The sequence below is a fragment of the Triturus cristatus genome, chromosome 3_1 (genome assembly GCF_964204655.1).
Source record: "Triturus cristatus chromosome 3_1, aTriCri1.1, whole genome shotgun sequence".
NCBI classification, from domain to species: domain Eukaryota; kingdom Metazoa; phylum Chordata; class Amphibia; order Caudata; family Salamandridae; genus Triturus; species Triturus cristatus.
The window spans coordinates 43,689,155-43,711,033 of NC_140583.1; the positions used below are offsets into that span (position 1 = coordinate 43,689,155).

The 21,879-nt window shown below is 43.4% G+C and overlaps 1 protein-coding gene across 1 annotated transcript in view; it reads left to right on the forward strand.

Moving 5' to 3' along the window:
- The window catches only part of LOC146859660 (embryonic protein UVS.2-like), a 37,251-nt gene extending 18,812 nt beyond the window's left edge, over positions 1-18,439 (forward strand). Inside the window, exons 7-13 of the mRNA XM_085646723.1 lie at positions 3,096-3,177; positions 5,768-5,895; positions 8,140-8,255; positions 8,411-8,636; positions 9,450-9,568; positions 9,702-9,927; positions 17,630-18,439. Coding sequence (XP_085502849.1) covers positions 3,096-3,177; positions 5,768-5,895; positions 8,140-8,255; positions 8,411-8,636; positions 9,450-9,568; positions 9,702-9,927; positions 17,630-17,634 — 902 coding nt within the window. The 3' untranslated portion in view covers positions 17,635-18,439. The remainder of the gene's footprint in view (positions 1-3,095; positions 3,178-5,767; positions 5,896-8,139; positions 8,256-8,410; positions 8,637-9,449; positions 9,569-9,701; positions 9,928-17,629) is intronic.
- Positions 18,440-21,879: the final 3,440 nt, after the last annotated feature.

Below are 21,879 nucleotides of genomic sequence, written 5' to 3' on the forward strand. Positions count from 1 at the left end.
TGTGTGAATCTGCCAGTACGATGCAGTGACTATCTGCTTGCTGATTCATGTTTAGCAAATCAGCTTGGATAATAGTTATTTTCTAGTGGAAATACTCTGCCAGCTGGTTACACCATTCACCTGAATAATGTAGATGATAGGTTATCACCTATGGATTGAGAAATGATTATACGATTTTGAAAATTTCTTTGGATTTATATCCTGATAGTACAATTTTCCTTTCAAAGAAAATATTTTCTCTATTTATACCTGGAGATAATATTCCTTTAATCATTGTCTAAAGGTGTCCTTATCTGACACCTTATAATTTTTTCTCCACTTTCTTTCGATGCATTTACAATGTTTTGTGCAAGACCTCAGGTTCTCATTGAACCAGGGGGCCATTGTTGGTCTTGAGAGGATTGTGTGGTGATGAATGGTGCTAAGTCACTAATATTGTTGTGAATCCAGTCCTTTGTGTGCTCTGCATCTGATTCAGGATCTCCAGACAAAGCAGGGGGGCTTGCTTCCAGAGCACTGCGTCAATCTACCAGTGAAATCTTGTGAAAGGTTCTAGTTGTACGTTTTGTTGCTATCGAGCAAGGCTGGTTATTCCCCGTTTCTGCCAACTGAACTTGCTCAAGTAGTGATCCGTCCAGGCCATTGAAAGCGGGTCCGTTGTTACAGGTATCATATTAGAAACATTTGATCTAGCGTATGGCCAGGCAGATGTGTGGGTTCAAACCCTTATTGCATACACCCAATGAGGACATCGTATCCATAATGGAAGATGCCTCAGATTCTGCCGGTTTATCCATGTGAATATTAAACTCTACTAATGCTATGAAGTGAGAATATTGTAGGTGTCGCAAGGCTAATGCCTTATTCAAGCATCCCAGAAATTGTCTGGTTTGTCCTGTGGGCCTCTATCTAGGCCTCTGCTACCGATCCCTGTGGAGATACCAAACAGCAGAAGCCTAGACTTTCCGCACCTTCAACATGATCTATTGGCACAATCATGTTTACCCTTATATATAATGGCTACCCCTCCCTCTCTCCCCTTGTCACATTCTTTCCTGAGAATGTTATAGCCCCTAGGGATGGTATTAGGTATTGTTGGGTTCGAGAACTCATTTCTTTTTATCCTCAAGTAACTCAGCAACATACAATTCATGTTTGTTTATGTCCCAAAAGAGAAAAAATGGCTGCTACCAACCAAAAGATTGCCCAGAGTTTTTAGCTGCTCCCACCTTCCTGGAACCCTTCAAATTCAATTCAAGACCGTTCGATATGCAAATGATTAGCAGAATTGCCCAGTGTACTGTTTTTTCACAATCTTAAAACAAGGTAAAACACAATGTGGAAATGAATAATAGAAGTTCCCAGCGTTCTATTTATTTCCAGTTTTTAAAAACAGGTTACACAAGCATGACACGAACAAAGATTTTAGCAGAGACAAGGCAGGAAGAGCCTACTGCATCCGCGCAACGCCTCTCCTTCAGTATCAGAGTCGATGGACTAGAGCGAGCACCACTAAAATGGCGGCTCTTGATGTTCTGAAAAAGAAAAAATGGCTGCTACCAAACGAAAGATTCCCCCATTCTATATGCAAATGATTAGCAGAATTGTCCATCGGTCTAGTTTTTCACAATTTTAAAACAAGTTAAAACACTATGTACATATAAATCATAGAAGTGCCATGATATGGGTGCAATGGCTATGATAATTGTGAGATAAGAGTTTTCTGAAATGTATATATCCACGATGATAAATCAATTAGAGGATGCCGGAGCTCCTAACAGAATCTTTCTGTATTCAGCGCTTTAAAGGAGTCTCCCAAGTAATCTCTCATGATTCTCCAGCCTACCTGTAACCAGTACATTGACCTGTGTCTAAGAGGCTGGAAAGGAAGGTGGTGGTGGATTTTTATAATATTGAGGGGCTGAACCCAGCACAATGTGGCGTTAAAGGTGGTGAGATGCTCCAGTGACGCAGTGGGGACGTGAGAAGGTGTAAAGGTGTCTGGAGACAAGATAGACAGGGGAGGAGAGTGTCAGGGGAGCTGATACCCCAGGAATTGACCTTTAGAGAGTAGAGACCATCCAGGGTCTCACAGTTCTGCTACAGTTTGTGGAGAAACTCTTGACATTAACAACTGGTTCTAAAGATGTGTACATCAACAGCTTATCAGTGGTACGAGAAGCCAAATGAGAGGATGACGTCAAATGGAGGGAATAAGACGTCCCAAGAATGAACCTTTGGGTATGCAGATAGACTCACTTATCAGGGTGGTGATGCGAACTACGCCAGGAGACTAAGAACAATAAGAGATAGGAAGATCACATTTCAGTGTATTTACCCATGGTGCCTAGATGGGATAGGACACAAGCAAGATGGCTGGCCATCATGTAAAACAGTGCAGAGAAGACTAAGAGAAGAAGGATGGAGGAAAAGTGTTTATGATGGTGAGAAGTAAGGAAGTAAGAGACAAATGTAAGGAATGCTTCCTTGGAGCAAAGGTGAGGAAAACAGAGGGCAACTTATTTCTTAATGTTAGAAACAAGAGTTAATGGCTGAGACAAGGCAGTCTCTCAGGTTATATAGAACAAAAGGGGATGCTGTTGGGATCAAGTGTTGGCGATTTGAGAGGAGATAGGACAACCACGTATTTAAATTATTCTGCATAGGGCCCATACAGGAGGGGATGGCTAAAGAGTATGGAAAGACCGGTTAAAACACTACAGGCCTTGATGCTGTTTTTGTTTGGGTTAGAAATAGAACAAGTCAACCATAACATCCATTGGGTTTGCCAACTGGAGTTTGCAGATTGGTTCTGTTGTAGATGTTGGGGTAAAAGAGTCAGGTTAGAGAACATGAGTGGTGAGGAGTGCTGTATGGGCAGAGTGCGGAAGTGATAAGGAACCCGTCTGGTTCTCATAGTAGAATTTGTGCAGGAAACTTAGGGTTCTGTTTCCCTAGCAGTGAGACTGAACTGATGTGTATTACTCAATGAGGAGAGATGATTGTTGGCCCTCTTGAAATGTGATACAGTGGTCTTGCAAGCAGGAGTACTGTGTTTGTCAGCCCTGTATCTTTTTATCTCTTTCTCATTGCAGGAAATCTGGCCAACTTTAACAAAGAGAACACCAACAACCTGGGCCTGGAATATGACTTCTCCTCTATCATGCACTATGGAAGGTGAGCCTGAGATACCACTACTGATAGCCACAAGGGTGTCTGAGATGTTGTATCCAGCAGTTGAAGGGTCTGCTGGCTGCTTCCTCCTGACAAATTTAGTGCATGTTCTCTGTCTCACAATTTGGACTGCCAGATAGTGGCTCGAGACACAGTGTGAGCTGTACCAAAGACCCCTACATGCTCACTTACAAAATACAATTGCACATTGAAAAACAGAGCGATCTGATTGGTTAAAAAACCTTTTTTTCGTGTTGCTCTTTTCGGTCACTCAGGACCACAGTGCCACAGAACTGAGCAATCTGACAGAAAGGGAAGATGAAGAAGAACTTTGCAGCCACCATTACAGGATACGAGGACTCAGTGCCCGTGTCCAGAACTGTGTAAAAGAAAAAGGGGGGCATCGAAGAGGGATGGGGGCAGGGTAGGGATACTCCCACCCCCTGCTCTTCTAAGGGAACTCAGAGAGAACTCCCCCCCCAGGTGCCATTTTGTTGTTGTGCCGAGAGTCCCCTGGTACTCTCGTGTGACTTATGCACAGCCCAGTGAAGTAGTCCATGATGTAGTTTGAGATGTCATCAGTTATGTCATCAATTATTTCAATTAACATGTCATGATTGATGTAATATATGAGGTCATAAGCAGTGTGTGGGGGTGCAAGTTATAGTTGGCTCAGTAAACTATAACTGGTAAATTTCAGTGATTTTTGTTTTTTTAAACGTTAGGGTTTATATAACAACACCTAGTTATATTGCCACTTTAACCGATTGGTTTTTTTTCATTGAATTTCATAGGGTTTTTAAATGTTAGATAAAATCCTATTACCTTCCATAACTATAACTTTTGTTATAAGTGAATATAGAAACATACAAATATATATGGGAAATGTATGTATGGGATATAGGGCTATATTAAATTGTTCTCGTACCATTTTCAAACCACAAGACCGTAGGTGACATTACCACCATTGAGTGGTAATGTCAAATGAACCTTGAATTTGAGTATTGCACTCAATAAATGCAAACATGGCATTTATTTGCACAGTTTCCTTAAATAACTTGTGTTATTGGGCAGATTTATTTTCACTGACAATATATATATATATATATATATATATATATATATATATATATGTTTCTCCAAACGTTCTCCCGTCAAAGACACAAAAACGTGGCGCACACTCTCGACAATCTTGCACATTTCTTTTTATTCCGCTCCAAGGGCAGAAAAAAAAAAAATATATATATATATATATATATATATATATATATATATATATATATATATATACCTTGCAACAGCGGTAATATTTAACACAATATAGTGATAGTGTAATGTTACACTCCATTTCTTTTTGCATATTGCATTGCTGTTTTTCGTTAGCAAAATCACCCTTTCCATGACACATGGTGTTAAATAACACTGTTGTTCCAATTGCCCTCACCAGGGCTGCACTCCTGAATTAAAAGGTTAAATCTACGGAGAGACAATGCAGAGTTTGTACCACTTTAAGTGGGCACTAATGTGTCCTCAGAGAATGGGAATCAAGCAGGGGAGGGAAGTTAGAGATGGGTTCTTGAGCAGGACACACAAGGATTTGTGCCAAGGAAGAAACAGGCATAGCAGGGAAAAGCTGTTTGCAGAATTGTGTGATAGATTGGCACTGCTGGAGTTATGAGATAAAAGTGCTTCTATTCCCAGAACATTATAATCCAACACATTTTGCAGCTAACTGTAAAACTGGCTCCACTTGCAATGCCAGGCAGAAATAGCTTCATAATCTGATATCTATACATCAATTTTGGATACTGAACTACGTAAAAATGTAATAAGGACTTTTCTGTGAGTCACATTCAAATAGTTGTAGAAGACATATTTAGTCTATGGAGCATCTTACTGACATTAAAGCGATCCCAGGTTTGTGAACTCAACTTTCTATGAGGCCAGATGCCTGAGTGATATCCAAAAATATCAAAAATCGATGTCTTTATGAAAAAGCCAATGTTCAGGTAAAAAACACCCCACCAGTCAAGTTGTCGAAACATGGGCTAAATATAAATGTTATGTATTTTACAAAGGCTCAAAATATACGGTGGTATAACCGCCTTTGAAAACATGGGATATTTGGAGCCAAAGATTCTGCAGCAATTTTTGAAATGTAGAAAGTCCAGATCTGTTTTTCTTTGAACCAAGATTTTTTGAAGATTGATCTAGTAAGGCATATTAGGTCCAGACTCCAGGGCTGGACAGGAAGAGGACAACAAGTCTGCTTGGTGTAGTAAGATTACATTTATATTTTAGTTAGATTTTTGTTGTGCTGTTTGAAACTCAAGTTTCAAAGTATCTGGAGTACATCTAACTACCACACTTTTCAAACAAAATGGTTTAACACAAGAGGGGGGATGGTAACAGTTGACGAATGTGAGGTTGGATGTGTTCAAGTCAGTAAAGAACAGAAGATTGCAAAAAGCTTGATTTTTCTAAATAAACCACAATAAACCAAATTCAAGCCTTAAAAATAGTACCAGAAAGCATACTGAATCCAAGAAATGTGATGCTGAGGGTATAATGTATGTGCCTTTATTCCCTCCAGGTTTGCATTCACTAAGACTAGTGGACAGGCAACAATCGTCCCCATAAAAAATACGAATGCAGACATTGGGCAAACAGTTGGTCTCAGCAACTTGGATCTTGCTAAGATCAACCGGCTGTATAACTGTGGTAAGTAGCAGTTTTCTGTGATTAATTTGGATATTTGTGATTTGCTCAATGTTCTTCTTCAGCTATGGCATCCCAGGGTCATTACTTCTGCTCAGTAGTGGTATCCACCAATACTGGAGATTAAATAAATACCAGCATTCTCATTTACTATGCATCACTCCCATCATAGATCAGAATCATTACGTTTATGTGATTTCTGTATCCTCTCATCTTTGTGATCACACGTTACCCTAAAATTCTCTATGTCTTCTCATCTGATCTAAACATCTTCCCCTGCATGTGATCTAATATCACTTCCTTTCATGTGATTGCAGAATATTCCTTTATGTGATCCCAACTTCCTCTATTTCATGTGATCCCAATATCGTCTTCCCCCGTATGTCCAATTTATTCTCTCCAAGGTGAACCCAGTATCACAATCTCCACTTTATATCAGACTTTTTGCCTTGCATCCATTCCTTCACAAGATCCCAGCATCGACTCGTTTCTGTGAACATAGCATCCTCTCCCTTCATGTGATCCCTGCATTCTCTCATTCATGTGGTCATAGCATACTCTCCCTTCATGTGATCCCAGCATTCTCTCATGCATGTGATCACAGCATCCTGAACCTTCATATGAGCTCATATTCTCTCGTTTATGTGATCATAGCATCCTGCCCCTTCATGTGACCCCAGCCTCTTATCATTCATGTGATCATAGCATCCTGCCCCTTCATGTGACCCCAGCCTTTTATCATTTATGTGATCATAGCATCCTGTCCCTTCATGTGATCCCAGCATTTTCTCATTCATGTGATCATGGAATCCTCTCCCGTCATGGGATCCCAGCATTCTCTCATTCATGTGATCCCACATTCTCTCACTCGTGATCAGAGAATACTCTCCCTTCATGTGATTCTGTATTCTCTCATTCATGTGAGGTCATTATCCTCTTCTATCATGGATCCTCTCATCTGATCTCATCATCTGCTCCTCCAGTCGATCTAGTATCCCTTCCTTTCATGTGATCGCAGAATCCACCTGTATACGACCCCCCCTACCTCTGTGAAATACCTTTATTTTCTCTCCTCTGTGCAATCCCAGCATTCCATTGTTGAAGTGATGCCAACACATTCTACTCGATGTGCTGTGTGTGATCCCAGCATCCAGTCCTCGCAACTAGGGCCAGTATCTTCCCCATGTGATCTTGTTATCCCCATCTCACTTATGGTCCCAGCAACCTCTACTTCTTGTGATCTTTCTGTATCATAGAATTCTCTTTGCCCATCCTCTCTTTTGAGGGATCACATCATGCTGTTCTCCATGTGTTCCATGTGAGCATCCTTTACTCTATGTGAGCCCATGATCTCATTTCAGTGTCCTGCACTCCACTTGACCCTAACATTCTCTCATCCTCATGAACTAGGCTTCCTCTCTTCTTGTTTCATCCTTGCAGTCTCTCTTCAAGCAGTGCCAGTAACCTGTCTTCTAGTGATCCATGCACCTTCTCCTCACTCTTTTCCATGTTACTGCACCATCCTTTTCCCCATGTGATTCCAGTTCCCTCTTCTACTTGTGCACCATGTTAGATGTGCATCATCTACTCCCTGTGATTGCACCATCCTGTTCTCCAAGTGATCCCTAACATCCTCTCCTCCATTTGATACTAGCTTCCTGGTCTTCATGTGATCTTAACATCCTCTTTGACGTGTGATCTAAGCATACTGTTCATTATGTCTCTTCACTGTCTTATCCCAGAATCATCTCCTGCATGTGATCACATGATCCTTCCCACCAAGTGATCCCAAAATCCCCCACATTACCCCAGCATGCAAGCCTCAGAGTGTTTCCAAGAATTTTCTCTGCTCATGTGATCGGAACGTTTTTTCCTTCCATTTTATCGCAGTATTCTCTTTTAGCATAAGATTTGATTGCTTCGCCCTTCTAGTGATCTCAGCATTCTCTTCTACTACTTGATCGCAGCACTGTCCACTCTGTGAGAGGTCACCCCTCTCTCCTGTAACTACTGCCAATGCTGGGTCACTCAACTTAGGACTTTTGCCAGAGTTTTCTCTGTGTTGCTACAGAGTGAAGGTGCTGCTGCTGCTTTGTTATTGATGATAGTGTTGTCATGGTCTCTATCTGAAATATCGGGAAAATGTAAATGTTCATTGTCCAATGTGTTCTACTGCTTCTTCCAGTAGTTATGAGGCCTGAACAGACCTGCTCTTTAAAGGTCTCTTTTCTTCATTCGCCCTTTCAGATATGTGCAGCACTATCTCCAGGGTGGGCGTTGGATTTCTGAATTCTACCAATTACCCTTCACAGTACCCAAGCAATACAGACTGTTCCTATTTGATTCGAGCCAATGCCGCAAAGGTAAGTCTTCAGAAAGTTCTTTGTTCGTTAAGAGTGTTCACCCATTAAGTTATCAGACAGTGGAGGTTGCACCTTTGATATGAAAGCCTCCCTTGATATGGAAGACTCAAGGACAGTGCCCTGGTGTCAAGACACTTCTCTCCCTTCTCTTCCAGATTTTGCTCACATTTAACGCCTTTGATATTGAATCCTCTCCCGACTGTGAGTCTGATTATGTCATGGTTTATGATGGGATGACCAAAGACTCCCCTATCTTACTGAATAGAGCCTGTGGGAGAGGAAGTGTGCCCCCAGTGGTGTCTTCGAGAAATATCATGCTGCTGCGGTTTGTTACCAATGGAGCCATCTCTGCCAGCGGGTTTAACGCCTACTACCAGAACGGTAGGAGACTTTTTTTTATCTCTTAGTCACTAGGGGATTGGCTGCTTGAATGGAACACTAGCTTATGCCACCTTCATAGAATAATATTTGAATCACTTTAAAACACATTGTGATAGCATGGGCCTTATCTATAGCTCCATAAAAAATTTTAATTGGATGAACGGATAATCTAAAACTAGCACCTAAATCTACTCAAAATGGGCCTCTGGGTCCTAAAAGCTGTTGTGAAACTAGTGTCAGTAAGGACAGAGGTCAAAAGCACTGAGGGTGAGAAGTGAAACGATCACCTAGGCAAAATGCCCATCCAGAAATAAGGTATCAATATGAGACATGTATGGAATTTATATGTGTATGCTACTGATCATAGGCTTGATACCAGAATACATCTTGCAGAATATCGTCTGACATAAATACTGTGTCTTAAAGGAGTTACAAAAATATTGCCACATTGGAGTTCATAATACAAAAGCTGCACTCAATTGGATTAAATGTTTGTAAGCAATATTCAAGACACAATACAAATGTCAGACAGTAGTTTTGTCAATAATATTCTGACATGCTGCCCTTCTTTTGAATAGCCAATGCCTGCCACTGCTGCCACTTAACAACACTGTGTAACCTGGAGTGCTGTTCAAATATAGGTTTGGAGGGAATTAATGGATGACTTCTTAATTTCACTTCTTACAAGCACTAGTGAATCATTGCTGCATGTTGCTAGAGTGTTTGGAACAAACCGGTGCTCCTGGAACAAAGCTGGTGATTGCACGTAGAGGTGTCAGGATGTTTGACGGTGTTTCTCTCTTTGCTTTCTAGTTGTTTGTGCCCACGCATACAGCACTTCACCAGGGACTGTCACATCAGAAAACTATCCTCAGAACTACCCAGCCAGTTTGGACTGTGGGTACTACATCTCGGCCCCATCAGGGAACAAGGTCAGTAGTACAACCTACTCTTTACTATTGCACTGGAAGAGCCTTTGATACCACGTCAAGTGGTAGAAGATTGTGAGGACACAACATTACTCCTGCATAAGACCCCTCTTTTCTTCTGTGTCTCATTGTGTAGATTTCATTGACATTCACTGACTTTGACTTGGAGCCCAGCATGCCCACCTGCCGCGCAGACTACCTCGTCATCTTCAATGGCCCCACAAACAAGGACCCACTGATTGGCCGATATTGTGGATCCGGTCCAGTCCCATCAGTGGTGTCCAGTGGGAACTCATTGCTGCTCCAGTTCCGCAGTGACAGTTCAGAGCAGAAGAAAGGCTTCCAGGCTACATACACCTTTGGTAAGTGGAGGCGCGCTAAATGCTTTGGTGGGCTAAGTTGTGTTCAGTTCTGGTATGCTGTATTGTATTGTGTGGTACTGTGTTATATGTTTCATATAAAAATGTTTTGTGGAAGATTTAGAACTGCAACAAAAACAGGCCAAGCTAATCACAAATTACCACAGAAGCTACTCAGGTACGAGCTATGAATTCGATTTACTAGTTGGGTGACTCTACCGTACATTTTCATACATTAGTATTCCACAAAATAAAGGACCACATGATTGTTGTTTGAAGAAAAATGAGACAAGAATCACTGGAGCAAAATCCCACAGCTAAACTTGTCTTTACAATATATGGTATGAACAATGGAAAATCACCTTAAAGTCACTTTATCATGTTCCAGTGAGAGCTCCACATCTCACACAAAACATGTTGTCACAAAGGCCAATGATACTTGCAAATGATGGACAAAAACTGGTCCTCCTTTTAGTCATCACACAAAAATTCCTCTGAGCTACAGTTCTGATGACAAAAGCACAGGCCAGGGTCTTCAAGGAGCATGGCTCAAGGCAATGGGACTTGTTTAATTATCCATGAAAACCATGATCTAGGATCCATCATATCCTTCCTGGCCTCTATTACACATCTCAGTCTACTGTCCGTTACTTCTCCATGAAGGCTTGAAGCACCAGGATGTGATTGTGCAACAGTGTCAGAGCCTTGCATAACCCCAGGAGGAAATGAATGTGGCACTTGTTTGCATTCCTTTCCTCACTGTACTCAAGTCATCCTCACTGTCATGTTCCAATCCATCCATTGTTGTGATCTTTATCACGTCTCCGCTGCAAGTTAAATGCCACATTATAGTCACAAAGATAGCCATCTTGCAGATAGAATGATTACCTACAACTGAGATGCTCTTATCTGAACTTGGCCACAGATACTTGGGGCTACAAATCCCTTTGAAGACTCTGGAAGGGTTTGAGTATAGTGAGGCGAGAAAAAAGGAAACAACCGTCCCACTTGGGAATGTTGTCTAGACACAACACTGTAGAAACTAAATATTTATTCCCAAACCAATAAAATGAAATATCAACATATCAACATCAATGTCACTATTTTGATGCACAACAAATATTAAGGCACTATGACACAATATTTCAGTTGCATTTCTAGCAATGGCTGGTTCTTCGGACACACACTACTCCTATTCCAAACCACTCTGGCTTGCACTTAGTTTCAGGAGCGCTCACACTGCCCTAACATATCTCATCAGGTCCCAAGAGAACCTCATTGGATGTTTGTCAAAAAATAGCTACCTGGATGCAAGCACACTCTTTAAAGCTTAATACAGAAAAAACTGAGATCTTATTCTTTGGTAGGGCTCTTAGTATACGGGACAATTCGTAGTGGCCAACGCCCCCAGGCACTGTACCAGAACCAAGGAGAGTGGCAAAGGCTCTGTGATTCTTTTTAAAAAAAAATTTTTAATAACTCTTTTATTGATGTAGGCATGGCAAGTATAGCATACAAAATCAAATCGTATATTGGTGCATTTGAGGTAGCAAGACAATTATGACACAGGATTATTAACTTTGGTCTCATACCACATAGATCCTTTCTCATCACATTGAACATTTTACAAGAGATTGTTACAGTATGACATGATCTCCTTCCTCTATACTGGGTGCCTTGGCCTCTACCGGTGGACAAAGAGACCCTTGCGCCACATTCCACTTTTCCCATATCCTAGTCCATTTATGTGGGCATCCTCTACTCTCATAAATCACCCTCTCGGCCTGCATGCACCAGTCCATATCAAGTTCCCAGTCTCTCAAGGTTGGTGCTACATCTGCTTTCCAATGCCCCGCAATATTGCGCTTAGCCACTATAAAGCCCAGTGTTGCCCAAATTTGTTCTCCCGCTGTAAGGTCTGTTTTTTCCCAAACATTTAATAAACACCGTAGGACTGTCCTCTCCATCCGTTTCCTTCACACCGTGAGCAGATATGTGGTGACCTTGCCCCAATATTCCTGTGTCTTCAGGCAGTCCCACCATAAATGGAGGAACGTGCCTGTTTCCCACATTGTCTTGGACTCTGCATGGAGGTGGTTTTACCAATTTTGATCAATGTGAGGGGTGCGTAATATGTTCTGTGGAGAATCTTTCGCTGAACCAACCTAAATCAGGAGTGTATGGCCACCTCTCGCGGTTATGTGAGAGCCTCCATCCACTCTTCATCAGTAAAAGTTCCCACATCTCCCTCCCATTTTGTCTTCACTGTCTGTAGGGTGTCGGGCAAATTATTGAGCAATTTCTGGTGTGTCAATGAGATCGCCTCATCATTAAGGTAGTTGTCTAGGAGCCGATCCTCCAGTGGGAAGGATTCTGGGAGAGTCGTCCCAAGCGGAATTGCTCTTAATAGGGCATGCCTTATCTGAAGGTATCGATAGGACTCAGTCTGGGACATCTCATTTTACCTCTGGAGGTCTGCAAATGGCTTGGTTTTTCCTCCCTTCTAAAGGTCACCCACCCTTGAAAGACAGATGTAGTCCCACTTATCAAAACCTGTCTGGTGCCCCAGTAATCCCAGTCTCTGTGAGTCCATAAAGGGGTAGCAAGAGTAACTTCATATTTACAGCCCAGTTCCACTCGTGCCCTCGGCCGAAACTTGATCGTAGTCAATTTCGGGGTGTACAGCGGTTTGTTTTTTTCCCCCATAAAGGGCTCTAAGGAAACCTTCCGGCATCATATTACACCTATCTAGCACGTACGCAAGCTCATTGTGCTCCACATGGGCCCATCTATTGACCACTATTAACTGAGATGCCCAGTAATAATTTTGGAGCGCCGGGAGGGCAATTCTGCCATCGTACCAACCTTTAACCAGCTTATTTTTCTCTATTCAGGGTACTCCTCCATCCCAGAGGAGCATCTGTACCACCGGCTCGACAGCATAGAAGTACTTCAAGAGTACTAGATAGGGTGTATTTTGCAAAATCTAAACAAAGTGGGGGAGTGCCATCATTTTATACAGGGAAGCTCTGCCTAGGAGCGACAAAGGCAGGGATCTCCAATGTTTAACATCTTCTTGTAGTCGTCGTAAAGGCGCGTCCAAATTACGGACAGAAAAGACCGCTGAATCCATGGTGACAAAGATCCCTAAATAGCAAAATCCCTCCGTGGTGATCTGTACCACACAGGATCTGGGGAGCAGAGGGGGGAGCCCCACTGATGACATTTATGACCGATTTGTCCCAGTTTATTGTATAACAGGAGTATTTTTGGAATAAAGTGAAGATATGTGCAGAGACGAATAGGGGCTTGCCAGGTAGAGAAGGATATCATCAGCGTAAAGGGAAATACGGTCTTCCTAATCCTCCATCCATTTTAAACCCCTTGTAAGCGGCTTTCCTCTTATGCAAATCGCTAATGGCTCTAAGACCAAGGCGAAAATCAACGGTGAGAGGGGACAACCCTGCCTCGTCCCCCTGCGCAAGCTGAAAGGCTTTGATCCACCCCTATTAACTAAGACCTGAGCTAGGGGCTCCAAATATAAAAGTTTAACCCACGCTAAAAACTTGTCTCTGAAGCCAAACTTCTCTAAGGCAGAGAAGAGGAAGGACCATTCTATCATATCAAATGCCGGTTTAGCGTCTAAAGATATAACGATTGCATCTTTCCTAACAGTATTAGCACTCCCCAGTACTCCATAGAGGCGACAAAGGTTTAGTGAGGTGTTTCTGCTCGGTATGAATCCTGACTGGTCAGGATGAATCAGTCTATGAAGCCAGCCGCATCACCAGGATTTTAGCTAGTATCTTGACCTCCGCATTTAATAGCGATATTGGTCTATCCGACGCGCAGTCACCCAGCGGCTTCCCAGTCTTGTGAATGACAACTACATTTGCTAATCGTTGGTCATCAGGCAGTTTTCCATTTTTAACACTTTCCTGATACATACTCAATAAGTGTGGAGATAGTGTTAACGCATTTACTTTATTGAGTTTGATTGGGAGGCCCTTGGGGCCCATCGCTTTGCCGGAATACAACGCTCCTATTGCCCGCACTATTTCACTCTCTAAATCTAAATTGACTCAGTCCTCCATTCCAAGGGCTGGGAGACTCACAGTGGCTAGGAACCCCTGCGCATCCAGTTGAGTTGAAGTATATAGACGCTTATAATACACTCCAAAGGGGCTTGCTATTTCCTGCCTACCCATTAACGGTGCACCAGTCTCGCGGCTGAGCTCAACCACCCATCTAGAGGCCAATTCTCTTTTATCCAACCAGGCGAGCAATTTGCCCTCTTTATCCCCAACCTCATAAACACGATGTTGGGACGCCCTATTCTGCGCTTTTGCTGCCTCCTCAACAATGTCTTGGTATGTTCTCTGCTTAATTTTTAGCCTTGGAGTATATCTGGGGACACTGACGTTTGTAATTCTGTTTCTAATTTCCGGATTTTTGCTTCTATTTCTATCAATTGTTTCTGCCTTTCCTTCTTGTGGCCAGCTGTTAATGAGACTCCCTGGCCCCTAATAACTGCCTTGTAAGCCTCCCATAATATTTGAGCTGAGTCAGCTGACTCCTTATTTTCTATAAAATAGTTTTTCGTTGCTGTTATTAAGCCTGTTTTGACAGATGGCACCTCTGGTACCAGGGGTTGATTGCCATGCGACTACTCCTATGTCCTGTATCTCGCCCTTAGGTCACACTCGTCGAGAATGATCTGAGATACCCCTAGGGAGGTGGCACAAATCGCCAAACATCTGGAGCTGCACCCCCACCCCAAAATTATAGTCTATACGGGATAAACTGCCATCGGCCCCTGAATGAAAGGTGTATTGACAGGTTTGAGGATTAGGCGCCCGTCATACGTCGACGAGACCCATGGCCGTTAGGAACTCGGCCAAGGCCTTTCCAGTGGCATCCTGTTGTCTGGCTGGCCAGTGGTCTATTTACCCATTGATGGCAGCATTACAATCTCCTCCAATTAATGATTCCCCTTGTGGCAGGTTAATAATATGTAACCCTAGCCCGGCAAAAGTGGATGTGTGTAATCTGGGGGGAATATAGAGGGATGTGAAATGCAAGAGTCTACCCTCCCAGTGCCCTGACAAAGTCACATAGCATCCCCTTGAATCAAGTGTTACTTTTTGCACCGTAAAAGGAAATGATCTGCGAAGCAAAATAAACCCATCCCAACCCCACCCCACCTTGAGCCTCTAGTCTTGCCGGAGCGGGAGGCTCTGTGATTCTTGACCTTCCCTTGCTCTTGAATTTGGAGTTTCCCTTTCCATGAAGGACCAGGTAAATGCCACCTAGATTCCAGTGGAACGATGAAGGACATTAATCCAGACCCCGATTAAGAACAAGATGGATTATGGCAATGCGCTATATTTTGGAATGACTCATTTTCTATTTAACAGTCTGCAGTCCATTCAAAATGCTGCAGCCTGGCTCATCTGTAACAGCTCAGATTCTCTCTGCCTAAACTCACTTCATTGGCTGCCTGTTCTTAACAGTGCTAAATTCAAGCTGGGATGTCATGTCTACAAACCTCCACATGACGCTCGACCAACTATTTTACATAGTTGAGTGGCTTTCTATAAGTGTTTATAAGCTCTTTCCTTGGGTAATTTAGCATTGGTCAATGCTAAACGCATCCGAGAAACCGGAATAGGCGGACACTCTTTCACCCATTTGGCTATTGTGCTCTGGAATTCACTACTTGTTGATCTTCGTCAGACCATGGACCACTCTACTTTACTGAAGAGATTGAAAACCTGTCTATTTCCCCTATAACTGAGTCAGAGGCAGGTTGCAAGGCAGCGGACCTTCTAGCACTGTTATATCCCTTTGAGGATGAATGTTGCGTTCTAAATACAATAAACAAATAAATGAGGTTTGCAACTCTGCCAAGTTTCAGCAAAGATGAAGATGACAACATTTTGCAGCAAAGCCTTACTCTTCAGGCTACTGCACCATGTTCCTTTCAATTATTTCACAGCATGCATGCCTGTGCCCCACAAGCGGACTCTCTCATCTGTCCCCCTCTTTCTAGCATTACCCTTAAGTAGTATAACTGGCACACTGGGCTTAAAACGTGAGGCAAACTGTTGGCTGGTTCTGTTGTAAGAAGACATACCTTTTGGGCAAGTAGAGCACTGTTTGCAAAATCCAATCAGACACATAGTAAATAGAAGAAACTGACCATTGGTTGCAATAAGCAGGACACCAAACACAAAAACCTAATTTTACAAATGATAAACCAGACAAAGATGACAGTCTGACTGCAAAACACAACCATAAAAATGAGAAATAGGACAAGCAGAGCATTGGTTGGCACAAGCATAACGCTGGTTGCAGAAACCTGCTCTTACAAGTAATAGGCAGTGCAGCACAATCATAGGTAGTGCAGTACAATCATATGTAGTGCAGTACAATCATAGGTAGTGCAGTACAATCATAGCTAGTGCAGTACACTAATAGATTGTGCAGTACAATCATAGGTAGTGCAGTACAATCATAGCTAGTGCAGTACAATCATAGGTAGTGCAGTACAATCATAGGTAGTACAGTACAATCATATGTAGTGCAGTACAATCATGTGTTATAAAGCTATTCATATTTCTGTTCCACATAACTTTATTAGGTGCTGCAAAGCAAGGCACACATCAATACTGAGAACACGGGAGTACTAAGTGCTCTATGTACTAATCATTGCTTTTGTGCAGCATCTATTTTGAAAACTGAGAACACTTGCACTGTCAGATGTACTAATCCAAAATAGTGCAAAAATTATATCCAGTAGAATTCTAAGGGCCCGATTCACAGAAGTAGTCTAACTTTACGACTTTCGATATTCACAAAGGGCATTAACGAGTAGTAAAGTTAGACTTTTGGTCTAAGTTTAGACCAAAAGTGTAACTTAGACCAAAAGTGTAACTTTATTACTACTGAAAGTTCCAAGTCTACCATTGAGATGGCTGTTACATGGATGCTAGAGTCTATGAACTCATCATCAGTCACATGACACGCCGCATTGCTTTATATCCCTGAACCTCACATATTCAGCTGTCTGACCTAAAAGCCTGTAAGGGTCACCTTAGTATTTTTAACTGCACAGGTGTGTTTACGAGTTCCAGGAGGGTCTTTGATGCGCCTGGTATTTAGGAGCTTCCTATATCTTCAGTCTGTGCCTGACTCTGCGAGGAATCAGCCCCTTACAACTCCAGTGCTTGTTGACATACTCTGACCCAACTGAAAGCAGCCTAGAGCAGCAGAACCTTGTGAAGCTACAGGAAACATCATGGCTGCAAAGATGCAGGTTTCCCATCAGTAAGGTTCTGGCAAGGGGAAGAACCTGTGGGGATCTGTAGACACCAGCATTAGTGAAGGGGTGCAAAGGAGTCCTTCTTCAGGCAAGAATGGGTCAAGACAATCTTCTGACACATTCAACACTCTCATATGTGAGCTGTGGTGTTCAGATGGATCCACTCAGCAGAAATCAGTCAAATAACTGTGGATAGCTTGCAATCATTGTAAGCCTAGTGACTTGAATGTTGCCTAAATCTGAACTGATTGGGAGGAAACAATGTTTTAAATTAAGTAAATCAAAACATGTCATCTATATATGTGACTAGCTCTATGAGAACAGCTGTGCACCCCTGACCAACTCCACAACTGACATTTCTCGCCCACTCTCTGATTGCAGTGTAAGCCTAAGAAGAGATGCGGCGCAGGTTGACTCAGAGAAGATTGAATCTGCCAGACTCCCCATCTCAAGAGATGAAGCTCCTACTTCATTGTATGTCACATCGTCTGATGCGTCACATCATTTTGAATGTTCATCCTGGTGTTGTGAATAGAGGCCCTCATTCAGAGATTGGTAGAAAGGATACTCCATCAAAAGAATTGGTGGATATTCCATCCCCTAAACCTGAATTTCCAGGCTCAATATAGAGTCGCAGCACTGCCATGTCTCCATTGGCGGACCACCCACTGGCTTCCCAAGCGGAAACCTTGGACAGATGGAAAATGGGCCTTTTCTCAAAGTGCCTCAAACATCGTCTCTATTTAGGGTAATGATTCTGACATACTTTTTTCCTGTTCTGGACCGCATGGAAAGCCTGGAGGCCGCAAACAGAAAAACAAGGAAATGACCTCAACACTCTCAGAGTGTTTTGTTTTTCAAAAACAAGCGCTTGCTTTGGGAGTTTGATTTTGAAGAACAAATATATTTTCCTAGCAGTTGCATTAAACATGGCATACACTCAGCAGAGGGTCTCAGCAGAGTGTCAATGCCTTCCATGGAGCCACAGCAAGGGGCAACAAGGCCTCTAGTGTTTGTATAATGTGTGCTGTTGTGCTATTCCTCTTCTGTAGAGCTCTGAACACCTTGCATGAGATATGGACACCTGGCCTAAAATGTATATTCTGCTGCCATTGTATTACGGGAGTGTCAGAAATAAATACCCAAATAAAGTTGCATTGACAGCTGAAATATGACACGGTTGAACTATGTTTTCAGACTATACAATACAAATTGTGTATCATGTTCTATAAGGGGCAGGGTAGCAGGGAGGAGAGTTCAAGACTCTGGCAGCTTTCCAGGATGTCAGCAGCAAGGCTTCCAGATTACACATGTGAGAATCTACAATTGAGTCTCTTGTCCTATGATTGTTGTCATTGTCTTATAGATGCCGTGGAGTGGTGAGTGAGGCTGAGGAAATGTGTGTTGTCTGATGTGCTGTTTGTGTGGGTTACTCGACTCACACCGGGGTTAGGAAGGAGAAATATGTACCGATGGGCTAATCTACAGTAGTGTTGGACCTATTAGGGTGGCAGGCTGATTCAACCCCTCACGGCCTGGAGGGGTTCAGACAGACAACGAGCACTAATAGGTTCCTAAGCTATGATGTATTTTTGTAAGATTCTGACTATGGAAGCATAGATACATAGTGATGTGAGGTGATGTGACGGACCGTACATACACGAGGATTGGGGTATGCCTGGGGTACGGTGCGGACATACGCGGGTGGGGGTACACCTGGGGTACGGTGCGGACATACGCGGGTGGGGGGGTAAGCCTGTGGTACGGTGCAGACATTTGGGGGGGGCTGGGGGGTACGGTCCGTACATACGGGGGCTGGGGGCTATGGTCCGTACATATGCAATGTTGGGGTACGCACCGTACATGATGACACGTACGATGTGGGTGATGGCGTGTACGTCGCGTACCGGGCCCCCTTTTTGTCGTGCATCGCAGCGTACTTAGCTTTTCCGGCACTTTTTGGCTCCTGTAAAACTATAGCCATGCGGAGTGCTGTAGCTACGAATCGTACTTGCTGGTCCGTAAAACGCTGCCTGACTCCGTGCGGACGTCGCGTGCGCGCTGTCCAGGATCAGAATTGTAAGTATTTTTTACCTGTACGGTGTTTTTTACGATTCGTACGGAAATGGTATTTCTGTACGAATCGTACTTGCTGGTTTGTAAGGTGGTATTCCCGGGTACGAGTCGTACAGAGAAAACGCTCCGTATGACCATTCGTACCCAGGTTTTACAGGATCGGAATCGGCACCTAAACGACATCAGTTCACTTAATATCAGGAACAGAACCCGCAAGAGAAGTAGTTGAACCAAAAACACCTTTGTCAATCTGCATAAGGGTATGGAGCTTCTTTTGACACATTATTGTTGCATCAGTTTCGTGAAATGAGATCTTTTTAGGAGAGAGGTAAGTAGCACAGTACGAGCAGCATAAAGGAAGGCACTGAATCAAAATACAGCAACAAATCAGAACTACAATGCAATATGAATACTGAATAATGAATAAAAAGGCATTTATATAGCGCACAGCTACTCAGAAGAGTGTCCTGGCGCATCAAGCCAGCCGAGCAACCACCTACACCAGCTTTGATTAGAGAAAGAGACTAAAAGAATAATTAAAGAAGAAGCTAAGGGAAACTCAATTATTGATTAAAAAGCAGTGTTTTGAGGAGCTTCCTAAACGTAGCTAAATCCGACACCACTCTCAACAATGTGGGAAGCGCATTCCAGACCTGTGCACCGAGGAACCCAAAAGAGGAGCCACCTGCAAGGGCATGAGATATTCTAGGAACTGCTGCCAGATTCATAGAGGAGGATCTCAGAGTTCTAGAAGGAGTGTACTGGGTAATCCTTCTACAAAGGTACATGGCACCCTTTCCGTGAAAGGCCTTAAAGAATAAAACCATGGCCTTAAATCTGATTCTATATTTTATTGGGAGCCAATGGAGCGCTCTGAGATGAGGGGACATATGATTCCTAGCTTTCAGCCTGAGAATGGCTATGGCCGTAGCATTTTGGGCCATCTGCAGACGCCTGAGCAGATATTCACGTAGTCCAATCTTGAAGTAATCAGTACCTGGACCACGGATTTCCTGCGGTCTAAAGACAGGAGTGGAAGAAACTTCCTCAGCATCCTAAGGAGGCCAAAGCACGTTCCCACCACTGATTGGACTTGGGCTTTCATAGATAGGCGATGGTCTATCAAGAAGCCTAGGTTATTTACCGATAGTTGTGTGGCGAGAGGGGGAGACATATCTTCTGGCCACCAGAGTCTCCATTCATCTGGCGGTGGAGTGCCGAAAAAGATAATTTCCGACTTTTCCGGATTACATTTAAGCTGGTTCATTCTTAACCATGCAAATACTTTTGAACGGCAGGTTTTGATCTTGGCTCCCTCAAAGGTCCTACCTTTGTCACAAGTGAGAAGGAGCTGTGTGTTGTCAGAATATGAAATAATTTGAGCTCTGTATGTCTCGGCCAAGGCAGCTAGAGGGGGCATATAAAGATTGAATAATGTAGGGCTCATATGAAATAATTTTAGCTCTGTTTGTCTCGGCCAGGGCAGCTAGAGGGGACATATAAAGAGTGAATAATGTAGGGCTCATAATGGAACCCTGAGGGACCCCCACATCCATCCCAGGGATTCCAGCTGCAAAGGGAGGCATCCAAACCTCCTGGTTCCTATCTTCCAAAAAGGAGGCCAGCCATTTAAAAACTGAGCCACCGATACCGAGAGTCTGGATCCTGTCCAAGAGCTTGTCATGAGGGACGGTATCGAAGGCCGCTGACAGGTCTAACAGGATCAAAATGGCTTTCCTTCCGCCATCCAGGCTTTCCACGATGTGTTCGAAGGCCTCTAGTAGAGCATTCCCGGTACTATAGTTGGGTCTGAAACCAGACTGACTAATGTGTAAAAGGTTGTTGGTTTCCACATAGTCAGTAACCACCGACTTAACATATTTCTCCAGAACCTTGGAAAAGGCAGGGAGCAGGGAGATAGGCCTATAATTTGCTGGAATTTTAGGATCAGCGGAAGGCTTTTTAAGCAGAGGCAGAATATTTGCCTGGTTCCACCTAGAAGCAGTGCTTAATTTGTGCCGGTGCTTTCCGGTGCTTAGCACCGGCACTTATTTCTTAGGGCCGGGTCTACACTCCATATTGCCTCTCTTAAGTTCACACGGGTCTTCCTGGTGAACGCCGTAAAATATTTAAAATTCGATGCTGCATGGGCGCATGCCTTATTATGAGACACATTCCGCCACTCTGGGAGAAAACAGCTGAGCAGTGCCTGCCAATGCTCCTGCCTAAGGCTGATGATCGAAAATACATTGTTTTCCCCGGCTGTTATCACGTCCCTGTCCCTCCTGCTTGAAAAGCTGCGCAGGCGAGGTCAGCCTTCTCTAAAAGGCACCTCCCCCCACTCTCTAACTTCCGCCCGCCTCTCCGCTTCTGCTTCCTGTCCCAACAGTGATCCTGACGTCGTCACTCTGATACAGGAAAAAGGCAGACATTTTCCTTTCTAGAAGGCGCATTTGAGAAGAAATATTACAATGGCTCCCGGCATGCTCCTCCAGTCCTAAACACCCTGTCTGCCACGGTGCCACCGGGCTGCCCTTACAAGGCCCGGGAGCCAT